Raw genomic sequence first — 20,000 nt, forward strand, 5'->3', positions numbered from 1 at the left:
GCCGAGATGTGGTGGAGAGAGAGAGAGGGTGGCTAGCAATGGAGTGGCATTGTATTATCCATCACCACCAACAACATCACCAGCACCACAAAACCACCGCTGGGTGTATTAAACTTTGCTGCTTGCGAGAGCATTGTGCCATCACCCGACAGAAGAGGACTCGTTCATTTTGATCCATCGCTACTCTGCATTTTTCGTTCTATTCCACGTGGCCAGATCATCCGTTTCTTTATATTAAATTATGGATTTTTAATCTCATTTGAATCGTTGGTTTTATCTTTCAACGATGTGCTTTGGCAAGCTCGAGTTGGGATTTACGCGTATGCAGTACGCCTGAGCATTGTATTCGATTCAAGCTTTATTTTTGTATCCTGTTCACACCGTGCTCAGCACATCATCACGCTTTCAAGCTTCGACAACGGCTCGAAGCGTGCCGTGAGTCTTCGTGGAGCACTTTTCTTCGAACTGTCAAATTGTCGAACGAAAAACTGTGTCAGCTGCTGGTAGGCTTTTTTGGTCAGAAAGTAGCCGTAACCGAATCTGCATGTGAAAGTAATTTCCCTACGGATGTAAACAATTTGCCCCGGGGCACTCTTGGCGCTGGAATGTTCCACAAGGTCGACCAGCAGCAAATTGAGCAGCTTCCGACTGTGTAATTGAACGGAAATCGATTTTTTTTATCATATTCTGCTGTTAGACACACACTAGACAGCGACATAGATAACACCCCCGTTAGATTGAGTTGCCTGCGAGGTTTTGTTTTGAAAAGAATCCTAACAAACCACGCGATCCGCTTTCTAAAGCAAGAGTGAAGTAATCTTATGCTCTTTGGGAATTCAACAAAGTGTTCAAAAGCTCGTCCCTGGCCAGCTCGCCAGTTGTTGGTGTGCTTTACCGACTTTCGCCAACTTCTTCTTCTTCTCCCAAGATCCCAAGAGGCAAACCATATTTGAACAAACGCCGGCACGGCTGAAGTAGCTGGATCAGCAGATCAATTAACTCTCCAGCGGGCAGACGATGCTACTCTTGCATACTTTTAGCGCACAAAGCCTCCTCCGAAGTTACCTGCCTGTATCTGCCTATCGTCGCCGCGGTGCCTTTTGAGACCGAGAAAAACGAGAGACGCCGTGGGTCTTTACCTCCCGGTCGGTTGTGCAAAGGGTCGGGCTTGCGGCCCTGGGATTTTTTGGTCCGGCCCGGGAGCTATGGTCGACCCTGACAGTAAATTCAATTTGCGGTTTACGCAGGCAGGCCCCCCGGTACCCCTGTGGCACCGGTTTACGATGTTGGTTTCGGACCATCTCGACGGTTTTCGAATGCGGATCTGGTGTCTCGTCATCTGCCCGGGTCACCAACACCCCCACCCCTTAAGGGGTTGGGTTGCTTGCCGGAGGCGTAGCGGTGGTGCTGGTGGTGGCTTTTCGGTGCTGAGGTTATTAGATTTGAGCGGTTCCAGAAACATTCCGCACCATTAATCGCTTTACCCGCAGCCACTCGCTCGCTCTCCTGCTCTCTCTCTCTCTTGCAGCCGTCTTTTGAGAAAAAGCCCCCCAGGAAATCCCTGGAAAATGGTGGAATTTGTCGCAACCAACTTGGTTAGCGACGGGGTGCGGTTTTGTAGCAACTGTCGCACCCAGGCGCATATGATGGATTGGAATCACCTTTAAAATGGGTCCCAGACCCGGTGGTGAACTCAGATTTCCCTTCCGCGTGGTGTGCGGGTGTGTGTGTGGTCACCCAGGGGTGGTTGTTGTAATTGATTTTCTATTTTCCACACGTTTTTCCTTCCCGGTGGGCCGACAATGTGTTCGGTTTTGGTCAAGCTTTAATGAAAGCAGCCCTGGGTGGTGCGTGTGATAATTGGTTGCCGCGTGTTGACCGCACCGCACCGCTCTGTTGACCATAAAAGTAATGAAGGAATTATCGTTGGTAAAACAACGGCCATCGTCAGCGGCGCTTAATGTGCGCTTGTCCCATCGCTCGCTTGCTAATAAACGGGAATGAAAATAAACATTCCGGTGTAATAAATAGCGCGACGAAAAGCCCCACCACACCGTCACCCTCCCCGGAGGGGGACAAGTCGATGATGTTGGTGCAGTATTATGGCTATTTTCGAAATCGGTTTCGCATAATTTCGATTGATCGAACGCGGCGCCGTTATTACGTCACAGGAGCACTAAAATGAGAGACATTCGGTTTAATGCCACTTCGGCGACTGTTTTGGTGCTGCTCCAGTTCCGACCCACGTCAAACTTGGGGTATTTTAAAACAATTCTCTCCCTCTTCTCAGAAAAAAAAACGAGCCAGTGCGCTGTTGGTTGTGTAGTGAATTCGAAACTGGATCGTTGCGAAAATGTGTCACCGTGTGCGTTCCGTTTCTTCTGTTCGATATGTTTTATCCAATATCCGATAACCCCCGGGGGATGGTGGTGGTGGTTTTTGATGTGGTCTCTTGGAGGACACAGAAATGGTAATGATACACGTTCGTAGCATGGCAGCGATGATGGCGCCCCTAAACTGCTCGTTTGCATCTGGCAACAGGTCAATTTGCCTTTTTTCTTCTTTTTGTTTCCACGGAACAAACTGCTGTGTCATGCGGGGTGTACTAAGGAACTCACGGGAATATTTTTTCATGTTTTTTTTTGTTGCTGCTTCCGATATTGGTCATGCATGGAGCAAGAGAGCCCCCGTTGGCGACCTGGCGTATTATCTGCCCTTCGAAGCGCTTTAAAAGCACCACGCTGTGGGCGCAGAAAGAAAGAAAGAAAGAAAGAAAGAGAGTGGCGCTGGAGCGTGTCCTCGCGGTTATGATCGTATCTGTAGCCTTCGGTGCACTAGCGGCGAACCAAGCGAAACCATCGAACAGTGTTTCAATTAAGGACTCTGCTTCCTTCGCTGCGTCCATCCATGGCCCATGTACGGTATTGGATATTTATGTTGGCCATTGTTTCGCGTGCGCCCTGGCATCAAAGCTAATGCTGGAGCTAGAAGGACCTGGATTAATCTGTTCTTCGTGCTTGATCTTCCTGCCTGTCATGGTCTACAGCTCAATCCCCTCCGCGCCTCACTCACTCTATTATTCCATCAAGCATGCTTCGCTTCATTGGCTCATCTTTTTTTTCTTTTTGCTACAATCAAGACATCCACTGAAAGCCCCAAAGAAAGGCCAATCCCATTCTCAGGTTCTTCCAGCTGAATTGACAACAAAAATCTACGCCTCGGAATACATTTTAAGAATTTCTCCGGGGTGCGAATCGTTGTGAGCGGGAGCAGGAGCACTTGTTCCGAGAATTAGTCGGAAACAATTTGGTCGATTTCTCCACTCTGCTCCTAGGGTCCACGCATACCAATGTAACGAGCGTTACAGACCGTTGGAAAACAAGATGGTAAGCAGCATCGTCGTCTTTGCTTATCATTAGAGGGCTCGTTCTGATTTTGGATTTGTCTAACGACGATTGGATTCGCGCCTGGTGCGAACGATTCTACGAACCGCTAGCGGTAGCATCTGCAAACGTTCCCATTCTCCCCATAATAATAGATGTGGGCTTGACAAATACCGAGAGAGGGCACCAATGCAGGGCGGTGGCCACCAGCGTATGATGGCATCAGGCACTCCAACACCAGCGCCTTTAAGGCGTGTGTTCCGCCGACGTGGAACGTGTAATCTAAGATAATTTAAACAAATTCACATCGTCTCGCTCGGTAAGGATCGGTCGGTCTTGCTGGCTGGTCGGCCCATTAACATGATGGAGTATGTTCGATGGTTATATTCGCGTTCGAGGACCCCCCAGGTCGCACGCTCGGCATGATTATCGGCGAATAGTATGCATGAACGCAAAGGAAAACCATAACGCGGCGCTGCGGTTAGAACTTTGGATAAGCAAATAACAAAAAAAACACGCTCTCTCTCTCTCTGTTTCTCTTGGTTTCTATCTCTCTCTGGCTCTCGCCGTGGCGTTTTGCACGCTAAATTTACGCAGAGAGATGCGACTCCTCGAAACAAGGATGTGGAATATGCTAATGAGTGGTTCAACTTCTTTCTGATAAGTGTTCCAGGGAATGAATTTTAGAAGCTGCAGTAGCACAATTCGTAGCAAAGGCACCTTCTACATCGGAGAATTGGCTTGTATGTGTTTGCTATTGAAAAGTATTGAGACAAAGTGTTTACTTAGGGAAATTCATTTTTGGGTAAGCATGGACCAAGTTTTGATCTTGACTTCAAAATCTTCTTCAGACACAAAATTAAACGAGGGATTATGTTTCGCATAAACCATGCACACCTTTGCTGGGACCAGCGAACCAGTTGTTTAATTATTTTTTATCGAAAGGCTGTGGATTTTTCTTACAATCTTCGAATGCCTCTGAGATGGAAACAGTTCGCATATCAGCAACTTTCAAAGAGCTGAGAAGGAAACAAAGTTCGATGCTGAAGCTCTTTTCACGTTTCAGGTTTCACCGGTAGAATCCGAACGGGAAACGCTGCCGTGCTTCGTTCTGGTGCAAAACAAATAAAAGGTAGCCCACGAGCCACGGCTTGGTTGCCATCGCCTGAAATGCGACCTCTCCCCCAGAAAAGCTATATTTTGTCATCCTCCGTCAGCTTTCGGGGCGGGTGCGGTAAGTCGCTTTTCATGGGGCTCCAAGTAGGCTTTGCTTGAAAGTGTAATTGTTATTCGAGATGATTACAGCTGAGCCCGCGCGCACAACCGTGAAGTTGTTCTGCAAAAAAGAATATAAAAGGCCCCCCACCAGTGCCTTCAGTGGGTTGCTGAATTCCTCTCCCCAAAAACCATTATTAAACATTAAATTGAAATTCCGTTTTATGATCGAAGTATTTTCTCTCTCTCTGTGGACTGATTCTGATCATAATTTCATGTCGAATTATGCAATTTTAATTAGATCTATTAAATCTCGGGCTCATGAATCTGATTAAATGATGCCAAATGTTTTTTTTTCTTTTCTCCATCTTAATCACAAACGCAACCCACGTGACCCAGATAAAGAACTGGAGCAGCAGCATCTGATTCGCGTTCTGACTCTTCGCCGTACGGTCGTAGAGCTGGAGTCCCTTCAGTCTCAAGTACCTTGTTGAGCTCTCTTCTCCGTCGAAAGTTTGTTCTCGCGCTCACGAAAGCGTCCAGCCCCAGTCATTAGCATAACCTTAGCGCCATTAGTTCAAAATATTAACACTCCCCCTTTTCCGCCCTTTTCCAGAGGTGTCTCTCTCTCTGGGTGGCCCCTTTTTTGATGGAGAAGATGATGTAGAAAGTGTGGTGCACGCGAGCCAAGCTGCTGCTGCTGGTCTGGGCGGGGTAATTGTCGGGCAAATCTCTGTAACAACATGCACATACTCTGCACCAGTTGATAAGGGCGTGATAAAGTGTCCGTGCGTGTGAAATGGTTAAAGGGGCGCACGTGGAGTGAGCTTTTGAAAAATTAATTTCCTCAAAAGCCAAACGCCCCAAAACCGCGGTCTTCCGCCGGGAATCTAGCGAGCACGTGGTCGCAGGTCGTAGCGAGTCCCGGAAGCGCTTCGGGCGGGTGACTTTATATGGTAGCACCGACGACGAGGAGGAGGTGGAAGGAGGTGAACCAAGATGGCGCAAAATGGGAATTTGAATAAATAAAGTGACTCCGGTGCGTGCGCGTGCCTTGCGGTAAACTGCGCCCCCTCTTCAAGACGGAACAAGCGCAACAAGAAGCCGGATGGTGGCGGCTAGTTGGAGCTTCTTCGAGGGGAGGTGCTTGTTAACGGGGTGAAAGGTGCGCTTTACGACCGCTCAGTAATCACATTTTGGGAGGGTATTGGGTGTGGTTGTCGGTCCCCATTTCTGCCACACTGGTGGTGCGATAACAGTCGCATAACAGTCGTGCCATCGGCATTGGCAGCTCCTTAATCTTCATCTTTAACTGTGGACAAACGGAACGGCAAATGGTAGCGACGGGAACTGAGCGATGATGGATGGATTCAGGTGGGGCCAGGTTGCGTTAGAAAAAAGGACGAGCCGCGGCGAGTTATTCAGTTCAATTTCGCGGGATTCGATTTCGCGCTCGGAAAAGGTCATTAATCAAACGATTAGGTGCGTTGGCGCTACTTACTTGCGTAGTAACCGACGTCATTGTTGACGTTGAGGATGCCAATCTCTTCGCTGGCCAGCATATGCGAATCCCAGACCTTCCGGTAGTCGGGATCGTGCAGCACGTCGAACACGGTGTCGGCCGTGACGTCGGTGAACTCGGTGTGGATCTTGACCATGTTGAAGTTGCAGCCGGGGACGGGGCGCGTGTAGACCTGCGTGTCGGACTTGGACAGCTCGAGCGTCCAGCCGTCGTGGTTGTCGACCAGTCGTTTCAGCGCTTCGAAGTCACTGTCGTCCGCTATGCGTGCCATTCGCGCCCTCGGGTTTGTGTGCCGCTGTGGAGTAGATTTTTGAAGCGAGATTGCAGTATAAGAAACGAAGAATATGGAAAATCAAATAAATTTATCGTTTTGTTTTCGGCGAGCGAGACGAGATTAGTTGTGGATGGACCACAAATTCCCAAAATCATTAATTCACTAGCCAGAGACCTCCATAACCCATCCTCAACGCCAACACCGTTCCATTCGTATCCATTTACATCGAAACTCCCGAAATGGTGTTGGCGGAAGAGAAACACAGAGACAGTGAGAGGTGCGATGATTGACGTAGACCCATTTCCTATCCCAAAGCTACGTGGGATGTGTTCGCGAATGTCAGAGAAGGCGCCGTTACGCTTGACTTCATTTCATTCCAGGGAGTCAGTTTCATTAATCAATCCTGTTCAATCAGGCAATTCACGGTAACGTGCGTAGGAACGGGGCCGGGGTCCTGGGGATAGGTCAAACGACAAACACTAATTGCGACATGTTATGGTCCCAACGGTCCAGAGGCGACGTCCGTCCGTTTGTTTGTTGTTTGCAATCCAATGCAGCACTGACCAATACACGGGGTACGGGCGGAATGGAGCGAAACCTCAAGGGAGTAGCCGGTGGATTCCCGGACGGAATGGTGTTACCGTATGGTGTGTCGGAACGGAACAGAGCGGAGCGGCGGATTCGTTAACGCGAAAACGAGTGTTTTGGTGCCCGGAATTGGAATAGATGGCCACGCGTAGGTGAAATGTAATTACCTTCCGTTTGGGTCGGCGACGCACGTCCTGTTTACGATGCCGATCGGTGCTCGATGTCGTTAATGTGACATTCTTGCGTTGCGCGATGGCTCCTTTTTCTCCGCACAAAAAGCGATATTTTGTCGATGGAAAGCATCGTGCTGTTCCCATTAAAAAAAATGATCAAAAGAAAGCACAGCTTTCCGGGTTGTGCGGGTTCATGTTTCGTCAGCTTTTTGGCCCGTTTTCCGCCCGTTTTTTCCAATAAGTGTCGCTTCCGTTGGGTGGAACTGTTCGCTAAGTCAGTCGCTCCGTCAAGCGCGTCACTAAGCCACAAAAACCACTTAAAAGCAAAAGAGGTAACGCTCGTCGCCGTCACCTCGTCGCCATCAACAGTATCACCATCACCTTCGGGCACATAATTACTACGGTATAGGGCAGAAGGATTGGTCATAAAAAGCGGGGGAGGCGATGCTTTGGCTGCAGGCGTACTGTTTTTACGGCTATGACACGCAATTTATGAAATCATCCCGGCATCCCAGGCACCAGGCACAGCAACTGGTGGTGGTGTGCGGTGGTGTGCCTTTGATGTCTCGCTTTGACATTACGTCTAAACGATTTACGCCAACCAGGAAGCTTGAGACCGATGGGAGCAATGTGTGTGCCTGTGTGGTGTGTCAGTGCATCATAACGGGAATGCTCATTTCCTTCTAATGCTGGCACTGGCACCGAGTGATGATCGTACTTGCTGGCACCGCACTAGAGTGCAGAGGTACCATTTATGGTTATCGTAAAGCTCGTTTTTGGGATTTGCTTTTATGCAGACGAACGGAACGCTAGTCGCTGGTGGAGCCAACGTTTTGCCAACGAATCACTGCGCCCGATATGCAGCTGATAAGAGAGGGAGAGAGAGAGGTAGAGCGAGTCGCACGGTTGTTCGCAAATCTTTTGCCCAGAACCCGGAACACGCACGTATTGAGGTCAGTACGTTCAGGTTCCATGGCCGATAGTGACAGTGAGTAACGTCCGACCACGGAGGCTCCAGGTGTTAACAAACGGGTGAGTCAAATTTCAACATGTTTACATTTCACCATCTGTGGTGCTGCAGATAACCTTGTGTCTTGCTGCAGTTACAGCGATCACTCTGCTGCTCTGCTATTCCCCTGAGGTACACGGAGCAATTTGTTAAAAAATGTCTTTATGCTTCTTGGTTAAGTACTGCTTCCTCCACTTTTCTCCAAATTTGCTTCATTCTGTACCGAGGTCAGGTCAGAATTGCTGACACGAACAGGCCAACCCACATGTGAAGGTAAAACCCTGGCCCCTGGTCCCTGGTCCATGGTACTGCCATATTAAAGCCAACAAAAGCTTCGTCGCATGTCGCTGACAGCAGGATGGTCCCGGAGCAACAGTACCTTTGGGATACGGAACTCCCGGAATTTAACCGTCTAAGACATGTTTACACATACCTCCCTCGACCAGCAACAGTGTTTGGTGGCCATGTATATATCCGAAATAAAAATGGCAGCTTCCTTCAGCGACAACCTTTGGGGGGGTTGCTTTGTATCCGGCGGGCCGCCAAGGGCCCAACCGCGACGGTTTCCGTACCTTCTTGTCGATTGCATATGAACCTTTGGGGCTCAAACGAACCTTCACTGCGAGTGGACTTCGTGTAGGAAGAGCAGCACCGTCCTGGGACGAGATGATGACGATGTTGATGATGTGTGTTAGCGAACGGGAGACCGTTCTCAACCGAAAGCCTCTCCCAGCTGGCAGGAGGAGCGCAGTGGAAAGAAGGACAAACGTCAAAAAGTCTCAAAGCTGCTGGATGCTCTTTTGACATCTGCTCCAGACGGGTCAACGCTGGTTGGTGGTGAATGAAATACAAAAAAAAAGGCATGGAAGACACTCCGAGCTGAAGATCGTATTGAGTTTGTGTATCATCACGGCACCGTCACCTGTGTGGGCAAAGGCCAACTGATCCCATCACGCTGACATGTTGGTTGATTCCGTTTTTTCCTTTCTTTCGCTCTCGCTTTCTCTCTTTCTTTCCAATTTCGATTGCGTGTTTTCTATCGCGCCTAGATAACGATCTGTCGGCATCGATAATGAGTCCGATTCTGTTGTCCATTTTCTCGAGAGCGACCGCTGTTGCTGGTGCTCTGGATGCTTTTCAATTGATGTAATCAGAAGAGGAGGGTGTGACAGAGCTGAGAGAAGGGCTTTAGGTCTTTTTTCTGTCGCACGGCACAGCATAGGTGATGGTCGATAGCCAATCCAATCAACAGATACGATTGATTCTGAATGTGTTAATAGAAATCGTGGTTTTCTCGCTGCGGTCGAATGAAGTCGTCCCTTTTGTGACCGTCGATCGGCGATAACGTTGCGAATGAGAACGTTACCAACGACAACGATGGTTATGCATCAACAGAGTTGAAGAGTTTTGCGACTATTAAAATAAAATCTCAGATTTAAGAGCAAAACTGAAGAGACTGTCAAACAGTTTCAACAGGGATTCTAATTCTGTTCGCCATTATTTTTTCCAATTCTGAAGTCAACCATGAACCATGTGCTGAGGTGCTAAGAGAGGGCGTCATGTTGCCGTGGGAAGATCTGCATCTGTATCTGCTGGCCCTTTATTTAATTAAAGTTAGTGATGGCTTCTTTACACCCAGCACCCCACCCTCCTCTTGGATGATGTGGTGGTACACGAAGCGTGCCCGTTGTCACGCAATCGATGCTATATGAATCTAATAAATTCTCGCCAAATGGCCATTTCCCAGACACGCACGGCGAAAGTTGTAAGCCCTCAACGCAGTGGCACAACACATACAAACAGACCAACCCACGCCTTATGCTGGCCGTTGACGATCGCAGAGGGAGGGAGAGAGAGAGAAAAACAATTCTAGGACCTCCTCTCAGCGAGACACTCGAATTCAATTTAATTTTAGCCCCGCTGTGGTGTACTGGTGTGGTTTGAATGTTTCCATTCTTGTGTCTAGAATTCTTTTTTTTTTAAGATTTTCTCTGCTATGTCTGTACCGAACCCGACTAGAACCCACGGTTGTCAAGTGGACAAGCTTGGTTCGTTCAAGAAGCAATCACTTGCTGCGAGTACTTACGAGCTCTTTGGACAGATCTTTTGCCAAATGCCGCGACAATCAGCTGTCATCGTTGACTTCCTTTTTCGCATTTGGTGCATTTGTGTTTCGTTTCGTTGGTTGGTTTCAATTCGTTTCCGCGCTTTTCCTTCTACCAATACTTTCGTGTCGTGTTATCAAATCAGTACCCGAGAAACAGGATGTTCAAATTCCGACACCTGCCGTTCCGAGTAACTCACGACGGCCATATCGTCGAAATGGCAAGCAATTTATCCTTCCCGCTAGGCTCAAAACCTAGCCAAGCGTTGTCTCCAAGCCGTGAGCAAGAGCGCGCCCGCCGACGGAAGCGTCTGACAAGCATAAGAAGCGAGTTGACAAAGTGTAAACTGAATTTGCTTGCTTCTTCCGGACCCGTCGATCCATGTGCACCTGATGAACTTTCCAGCACGATGGCGACGGGGAAAGAGACGAGGACGAACTGGTTAAACTTTTACCAACACGAACTGACGAAGAAGCGCCTCCTCCGAAGACCGCTTTCCTTCAAGTGAGGACACATTCGAGCCATGAGCACCCGAGGTGGTGCCTTTTTTGTGTAATAAATGATTCACACACAAGGTCCGCAACACACACAAACACACACACACTAGACAAGAGGGGGCGGTAGCCCTAGTTTTCGTTGCCTTGAAAATAGACACACAGGATGGTGTGTCTTGTGGCAGAGGTGGCACAGCGTTGTAGTCCATTGCTTCTTCCCTTATGCGCGTGCTTTGTGCTCGTTGGTTGGATAAGGATGATGCTGTTTTGTATCGAGTGTCCATAATCATCGTTGGGTGGGGAGGAGGAGAAGACTACTACTACTACTACTTCCTGTCTGAGTGTGCCTTACATGAGCCGCTGGGACCGGAAGCGATAGCATCGAACGATGGTGGGCTTCAGGGCGGGCGTGAAGTGTTTGCCCTGGCATATGTGTGTCAGATTTGCATGTAGAAAGCCCGATTATCAGTGTGCCCTGCCAGCCCCGGCCCGGCTCTGTCACGGGACTGATAAGACGAAAATCGATATTTTATCTTTCGTCGCTTCCAGTCGCTATCGCTCTCTCGTGCTCCCTTCTATCTCTTGCACTCTGCTTTTTAAACATATCATCCTCTTTTTTTTTAATGCCCTCGGGATGGAATTGAATCTTGGGGATTAGGATGAAAACAGAGGAAATTGGTTTACTGTTGGTGCAGATTGTGTTTTAATCTTTTATCGCAATAAACAACCCATCAGCCAGCTAGCAAGCGAGCAAGTTAGGAAAGCCAGGGCCGGGTTGGTAACTCGTTAAAGCATCTTGTAGCATTTCTTTTTTTTCATTCAACAACATCAGCTAATGGAAAACCTTAATTTACATGAGATTTCATTCGCAGATTGATGTTTCGATCATTACAACAAGTGCGAAATGATGGATAAGTGTGTTGACAAGGGAACATCGTCTGTAAGATGAAATTCATTAGTGTTATAGCATCACGCGACATCAAATGTCAAGCGTCTGCACCGTTTAATATGTTTAAATGCTTTTTTTCCCCGAGTCGTTTCTACTTGCTCCACACAATCGGAGAGCAAAGCTTATCCGTGCGTTGTTGTTGAACAATTAAGCTCGTTTACGGAGAACAGTCGCAGATCCGCTGATGGCTTCTCGATAATTCAGTAACAGTTTCGTTCACTCCGTACGATCTTCGTCTGATATCCCATCATATCCCATTCATCATTCGCAGCACAACGGCGACAGCCGACGAGGAGGCATATGGAATCATCAAACGAAGAGACCATTCTTCGGTGACGTATGTGCATGTGTGTGTGTGGTGCGTGGGATGGGATATGGTGCTTTTTTGCTGTGCCTCCGTGTCTCCGTGTGTTTGTATGTTGGCAATTTAACTTCGTAGACTGCTCATAACTGCTCATTTGTGATGCTGTCGTGTCGTGTCGCTGGAGTCGGCCTGGAAGTCGGTGGCAGGATTCCTGCGTGTCACTGAAGCGGCTCGTATGCCATAAATAATACAAGTAGATGACAGTACGAGTGACTTTGCCCAAATGGAACCGGCCAGCCGGCTGCCGGCTGGTCGCATTCCGAGAACACCCCCACGTTAGAACGCATTGCGCCATACGTCCCATCCCTTTTTGGCCCCTTATGTTTGATTCACCAGGGGTACTTTGATTATTTGCGTAGAAGTTTGGCGCCCCCGCAAAAGTGGTTCTAATCTAACAGCCCTTCGTAACCTCCGGGGCGGCTGGGTACGATTTTCCTCTTAATCAAACTTCAAACGTCATTGATGCTAATCAATTGCTAGCTGAAAGCGGTATTCATTGCGTTGGTTGGATGGTTGGCTCTAGGTTAACGTGATTTCCTAATTGAATTAGACACTGATTGGGCCCTTCCCAGATTCCCTTCAGCATCATTGGCAGTGCTTGATATTCAAGTGGAAATGAAGATGTAGAGTGCGAACGGCACTAGAGCAAGCGACGTTCGTATCGCTTTGTTAAGCGTTTGTTATAGCAAGAACCATTCCGTCTGCTCAGTCTCTGTAATTCTTACTTCCACAGAAGTAACTCTTCACCGCAAAAGTGGTAAATCCGACGAACGATCCTCCATTTCCACTTGAAGCATTGAATTCCCTGGTGGGTAATGCTTCATAGTAATGACGTTGCTTTGAAGCATATCTGTTTCTACGAAGTATCCGCTATCCCATCGTGCTATCGACCAGTTTGTAATCAGTAAGAGGGTCCTGGTCCCCAAAGGGCTTAGTACTGCCAACGGGGCCGGTAACTGCTTTTGAAGTTCGACAAATAAGAGGTTATTCTGATGCTCACTACTCATACTATTTATCAGCAGTGGACAAACGTGATTTTACGGGACGCGGACAACCGATCAGACCGCATATAACAACAAAATGTCAATAAAATGGAGACGCATGGTGGTGATGGAGGCGCCTGGTAATTTGTGATTTTTTTTTTCGCTCTTTTAACGTTTATTTTGATTTCCAGTGACCCCGGGGGAACCCCTTTATGGCCATGGCGCTCGCGTAGAGTAAGCTGCCTGGCTTTCGGTTATGCTAATTAATGAGATTGCGCACCGTACCCCACTGGAGCGCCGTGGCATGTGATCCAGGAAGGAACAAAAAGGGGGGAATCCTTTTAAGAGCAGGGAAACACGATACACACGTTGATGTATGGTACGGTGTGGCCTGGTGGCCCTTAGGCACGCTCTGATTCATGGGCCGATACTTAAACCACCACCGATGGTGCCACACATCGGTGTACACACAATGGTGTTGGATAGTGTGGTAGTTTTTTTTTGCTGTCGTTGTTTATGAGCGTTTCCCGCTCCCTTCTGTAGCCGTTGTTTGCAATATAGGCCACAGAGGTATTATATAGGGAGCTACCTATCGCCTGGGCACAATGTTAGCTTCGCGACAAATTGTGAATTGAATTCCGGAGCAGCAAAAATGAAAGACAATGAAACTCTTCTTGTTGCACCATTGCGAGTTGGCTGCACGGGTTACATTGTCAAGCGCGCGCAACAGTGTGGCCGCAGGTGATGGGAACGCCAACCGCGAACCGTGCGGTGGACCACCACGTGAGAACATCAAAGGCCTGTACCCTTTTTTTTTTCTTTTTCCTCGTTTCGTTTCGATCCCTGCGTGACCGCACTCACAGGTTCTAACTAGAACTGTATCACCAATACTTACTCTGCACTCCGTTCGTTCGTTCGTAGTAATACTCTCGCTCGCTTCTCGGTTTGTCGCGGCCCGTTACCTCGTCGTGCCTCTTTCGTTCGTCGCCTTTCGCTCTTCGTTCTACATCATCACGCGGTTGCCCCCGCGCTGCTTCGACTCATTCACTCGCGTAACTTCGGGGTCTGCAAGGAGCGGCCACACACATACACGCACACGAACGGGCTTGAAAGCAGCGGTCTAGAGCCAGCACCACCAGCAACTGCACACGTGGTACGCCGACGACGACGACGACGGCTGCTGCTGCTGCTTTGGAAACGCGCTTCGCTGCACCATTTTTTGGCCCAACGTTTTTGACTGCAGTACATTCGTTGGTCCGGGAATCGAGCGTCGGGTCACTTGTGGCCGTACGAATCCATTCGTGACAAACGTGCACTTGTCCTGTCCCGGCAGGCGACTCTGTTCACCATTCGTACTGCGTTGGTTGCACTGTTACTGCCAGCGTGGTTAAATCCAGCGCATCACGTAGCTACTGCTGGTCACTCGCTTTTATATGATTGAAAGATTGAATGGTACTTTTGGGCGTCTTTTACTTCCCTACACAACACGCACATAATCGAGTGAATCGTTTGGGAGGATCTTTTGGGCTCGTAAAAGGGAATTGCCTCTACACTTTACGCCCTTTACGGTAAGACGATGGCCACGCACTAATCTACTGAAAGCCCCCTACTACCCACCAGAAACACCAAATGAATCTGAATGGGGCTATCGCGTATCGAGATCAAAGATACACCGATATCGGCTGAAGCTGGTGAAGGTGAGGTGCTGCTCCTTTCACTCACTATCTAAGGGCCCCTAAGGGGATAGCACGCGGAAGCTTCCCCACCGTGGGGGGTGGTGGGAGTCGAAATCACGCATCAAAATGCAGCATTCTCTTGACAGCAAACGGACACACAAACACACACACATACATGTACTGCGTTCGCTCTCTCTCTCTCTCTCTTTCACTTTACCGTTTTGGTCTCCAGCACTGGTCTCGTGAGCAACGCATACACACGGAACGCGGAACGAAAGCGTGACACGCGCGACGCCGTAGCACAGAGGGGCGAAGAAGGGGATGACGGCCACTCGCTCGCTCGCTCGCTCGCTCGTCGCCAAACCGTGATCCGACCGTGTCGAGGGTCGAATGTTCACTCCACGTTTGCTGCAGCACCGAGCACGGTGAAAGCCAAAATTTATACTAAACGCATCGCAGCCGAGCTTCCGTCTGCTGCGATAAGCGTCTTGCTTCGGTTGTCGGTTTTCGGTCGGCAGCTCAGTCGTGAGGTCCACACTCCCTTATGCCTCCCCCGGTGGTGGTGCTAGGGTGACCAGCATCCTCAAGCAGCGTTTACTGAAGCCGATGGATGAATTGGGAGACCACCCGCTTGAGTTCCAGTTGGCAACCGGCGCGCTTCACGAGTCGCTCACCGGGCGAGCTGAGTATATTTGTCATTCATAAACAAACCAGACCAGCAAACGTGGCGTTGGTGGCGTGCGCATGTTCGCGCTGAAGTACCGGGTATAGCTGCTGAGCACTGGCACTGCATTTGTACTGCGGCCAAACACGAGGTCCAAAGGACGACGAAACACCCTAGAGACTTGGTGAAAGCTTTTCCTCACGGTTTTTTCATTCATCGATCAGGATGATGAGAAGGTAAAGGACACTTTTTAGATTTGATTTCATCTGGGTACTAGAATCAAACATTTTTCCATTCACCAAACAGGATAATGCTTTAGTTCTGGAAAGGCAAATGGAGTTACAATACTACTCCAACCGCCCCGCAGTAGAATGAACACTCTGGGCGCGCGCGTGAGAGAATGAAGGCGGAAAATCAATAATCTGCCACCGGTGTGCCGCACCGGTCTAGTGTGGCCGATGTGAGAGAACGGATAGTGTGACCGCGTGACCAGTTCGTCCCGCAATTATATGCACAGTGGCCGCAGCAGTGCATGTGTGTGCCGTGGGTGTGTGTTTTTTTGGGGATTAAACAAGTGTTTTCATCGTGAGATTTCCGTCGTGTATCGCGTTTACAATTGGTCCTCAACTCAGACCGTCGAGTGTTTGATTCAGGCTTCAACAGGATCGCCAGCTCGGCAAAATCGGTGACGAGCGCTGTCAAAAGGGTGCTCTACAGCTGACTACTGCGTAGAGTGTCACTCGCACACAAACACTATCACTGTAATGCCACTGGCCACCGGTATTGGTGGCGTCGAAAGGGCGAAAGTGCTGCTAGTGGTGCGGTGTTTGGTGCAGGATCGTTGCCAGTGAGTGGAGCGTCAGTGTTTTGTAAACAAAAGGGCTGGAGCTACAATCAAACCACGCGCGACAACGATTGATAGCTGGTGGTGCTGGTGGTAGCGTGTAGCGTGCGGTTAAGTAAACTTGTCAGCGGCCCCTTCAACGCCTCGTGAGAATTTCTTTTGCGTCGGGCTTCACGCAATCTCACGAGGCACATTTGGGGTCCGGATCGTCCGGAATACGATTCCTCACGAGACACGCTGCAAGGATTAGGTCCCGATTAAGCCGGGTAAGTGCCGTGGTCCTTGTGTGTCCGTCAAGTTTTATGATTTATGATGAGACGTATAATGGTTGGTATGTTGTTTGATCGGGAGACCCATCGGTGGTGGATTGTCCGAGGTTCGTGTCTTGTAGCAGAAAGGCGCAAACATTTGGCGGCCGGAAATAGTGTCACGCGAATGAATCATTAATTTTGGCAACAGACAGACCGGAGGCCGCGTTTTTGGCCAACTTGGAGTACTATTATTAGCTGCAAGGCGTTGGCAATCGTCGTGTACACCGTCGGTTTATTTGAAGTAAGCCGATTACAGGATGGAATGAAATCCGTACCACTGGAGCGTTACATGCAGGTTCTATAAATATTATACCGATGTGTACCGCGTCATGCTTTTCATTCTTAGCTTCCTCTTTCACTTCATTTCTATTGAGAGAACGTTTTGTTGGTGATGGTGAATGGTGAAGCCACTTGATGCGTATTTGGTGCTGAAATCATTTTGGATCACTAATTTCAAGAACGTATACCTTCAACATCAGAAAGTGTCCACTAAGCTGGACCGATGTCAAGTATCGATTTGCGATCGCTTCCAATCCCGTCGCATTATGTCTCTTTGTGACCTAGCGGCTTACCGGGTTTCTTTGCGGCTGGTGGTGGCCTCTTTTTTTAAACCGGGAATCAATTATAGAAAAAGCCGCCTGACCTTTTAAGCTGGAATTGAAATTGTTGTGACCCGTTTCTTTCCCTTTTGTCGCATGGAGAGATGCTGTGAGCAGTTGTGGTTGTCCTACGCTCCAGTGTACAATACGGTGATGGGCTGCGCATTGATGCGGACGTCTCTGTCGTGGAATAGACCCATAAAAGACTCGCTGGAAAGGATTCTCCTACGCGCTTCGATGTTATTATTTTGTGGCTCTATCCTTCGTTAAGGACTTTGGTCTTTGTTGAAATGCTGTTTTGTTCGATAGAGAAATGAAACTATTCAACAGCACAAGATTGAGCGATTATAGAGTTTCCTAATAAAAACAAGTTTATGATTTTTTGCTATCGTTACCAGCTGCAAGTCCTGTGCTTCTAGAGCATAAATTGCATTGTCCGCAAGCAGCCAAGCAATGTTTTGTATTCACCACTAGAAAGTGACTCAGTGGTCGTTTTCCCTCTTTTCTTTGCGTTTTCTCATATCCCATTCGCCGCCGGTTGAGTGTTGAGAGCGAGGATTTGCTATCCCATGAATAAAAGAACAGGGTCATTAGGAGCATCCGCAGCAAGTTCACGCGTAAATGTCTTTGTCTGCTGGGATCAACGTGATCGGCGCATGTTTACAGATTGAAACCGATAGGCGATGGCGTAAAGTGGAACTGTCTATACTTCAGGATCCTCTTCATCGCTTGCTGGAAATAAGACACAGGATGAAGCCATTTTCTCGAGGCGATGATAAGTTTGTAGCTTCGTTTCTTTTGCATTAAAATCATAATTTTCTATGAATTGGCATCCTTTTCCGTTATTTCGAACATGATCAAACAAAAGGTACTTTTAAAGGACATCATCAACGGGACCTTTCTAACACCTTCGACACACAATTATTTAAAGCAGATTTCCCTTTTAGATCGACCCTCGCTCCCTTTTTTTTGTCCATATTTTGCTCCACCATTTCATCATACACCTGCGAAAGATCAAAAACGTGAGCAACCACTCGGGGAAGCCTGTTGACCTTTCCTTTTTTTCTCTTGTTTTTACAATTTCACTCGAGCATGACAAGATGCCATGCCCTCCTCCATATTTACGACAGCAAGATGTCCCGTCAAAAAATCACCCTGTGCGAAGGGACGCGCTCAAAGGACTTTATAAGATGCCGGTGTCAAGATACCCTGTCCTTAAACCGGCTTGATTTTTGAAAGGAAACACACAAAAAAGCTGCTTCATCGCGTTGAATCACGAACATCTCTTCATCTTCTGCCAACGAGCGACCAACAATCCCTTCCCGTCAAACCGTACGGAATCGTGCTTTGTGCGTCCCTTTTACTCATTTTTTTTTTGTTTTTCCACGGATAAGCTTTTCATAACCGAGCATCCGGTCGTTTTGACGGATGAATGAGATGCGTCGAGATGAGGCGCTTGCTATTGCTTTTCATTTCGCTTCGATCCGATCTGCTCTGATGCCTGATAGAAGAAACAATGAATCCGGGGATCCTTTGGCAGTGACAGTGTCGTCCTCTCTTTTGGGGTGAAGTTGCTCGAAAGTGCGTCCCACTGATGCGAGATCCGTTCCGGTATGATAAATGAGCGTAACGTCTTTACCACTTCGGGTGATTAATTGGCTTTCCACTTTCATTTGCTTTTGTAAATGGAAGCGCCCATCCTTCCCGCACCGTTCTTCAGACCGTTCTCCGGACCGTACCGTAATTGGCAGGAACGGCAGTAATTGAAAATAAATTAATGAATGTCTGCTGCTGGTTGATTGATGTCCAGCAGCTTGGACCGGAGCTGTGGCTACACTGCAAATGAACGGGGCAACATCTTAGAAAACTGCTTTCCAACGGAAGCATGCATCATGTTTTACATGCACACGATAGGAGAGATAGTGTTGCTAGGTGTTTGAGATGCTTTCCATGAATGCCTAGCCAAAGTGCTCATCCACTCATCAGTAATTGGTCATTAGAAAGTTCTCAGTTTTTCCCTAATTGGAAATGTAAAGCCGTCCTTGACGAAAACAGAGCTCAAATCATCATGTCAATGATGGTGGTTCATACCGCAAGTACTAACGGATGCCGGAGTAACTAATGTGGCATCGTAAAATGATTCCCCTTTACTTTACACGTCTTCATAAAAGTATTCGAAAGTCCGTCTCGGCTGTAAGTGAGTTTCACTATTTTCTTCTATTCATCCCGAGCCAATGATGGTGCTAGAAGTACAGACAAAATGGTTTCAGTTAAGAAGACCACCAAATGAAGATGTCGACGGTGATGGTGGTGTAAAGTTTGAATTTCCTTTTTACTGCTTTTGTACGTAGCAAGTGCAGTGCAACAGGCAGCCGGGAATGGCTGCCCTTGTCTGCTTTGCTATGAGCTGTGAGTGGAAAAATGCAATTTAAATTTTCAAACTGTGCACTTTCGCGTTCGCGTTCGCGTTGCCGGCGGCACTATTTCCCTTTCTTTCCTATAGTAGCGATGCAATCTAGTGGATTGCAGCTTTGTGAGCCAAATAGCTAGCGGCTTGAGTTGGATTGCGAATGGCGCGAGAAGAAATATCCATATTTTTCCCCTTTTCGCGCAAATCGCGTTCCTTTACAATAGCTAGTCTATTTGGCTTTAAATTTGCGTTGGTGTTTTAATATTCATTTTGTAAATTAATTTTTTTTCTTCTATACAAGCTCGCTCTGGCAATCTAATCAACCTTGACATTTACAACTACATATACTGGTGCCCTCCAAGGCGAACTGGATGCGGAAAACGAGACGCACATGGAAAGTGGCGACACTTACGTCACGGCATGCTCTGCGTTCACCC

The 20,000-nt window shown here is 48.2% G+C and overlaps 2 protein-coding genes across 6 annotated transcripts in view; one reads left to right on the top strand and one right to left on the bottom strand.

Annotated features, from left to right (window-relative positions):
• LOC126573462 (START domain-containing protein 10-like) overlaps positions 1–15,122 on the bottom strand; it is a 20,779-nt gene extending 5,657 nt beyond the window's left edge. Inside the window, exons 1-2 of the mRNA XM_050233610.1 lie at positions 13,955–15,122; positions 6,100–6,415 (exon numbers count right to left, since the gene is read on the bottom strand). Of these exons, the coding sequence (XP_050089567.1) occupies positions 6,100–6,391 (292 nt within the window). The 5' untranslated portion in view covers positions 6,392–6,415; positions 13,955–15,122. The remainder of the gene's footprint in view (positions 1–6,099; positions 6,416–13,954) is intronic.
• Positions 1–20,000, top strand: part of LOC126573443 (phosphopentomutase) — a 54,619-nt gene that overhangs the window by 28,657 nt on the left and 5,962 nt on the right. The window contains exon 1 of one of the 5 annotated variants that reach the window (XM_050233585.1): positions 15,861–16,509. The exons of the other annotated variants lie outside the window; for them this stretch is intronic. The gene's annotated coding sequence lies outside the window, so the exon portion shown is untranslated. Of the gene's footprint in view, positions 1–15,860; positions 16,510–20,000 lie in introns of those variants that run through there. 5 annotated transcript variants of the gene reach the window in all.

The sequence above is a fragment of the Anopheles aquasalis genome, chromosome 2 (genome assembly GCF_943734665.1).
Source record: "Anopheles aquasalis chromosome 2, idAnoAquaMG_Q_19, whole genome shotgun sequence".
NCBI lineage: Eukaryota > Metazoa > Arthropoda > Insecta > Diptera > Culicidae > Anopheles > Anopheles aquasalis.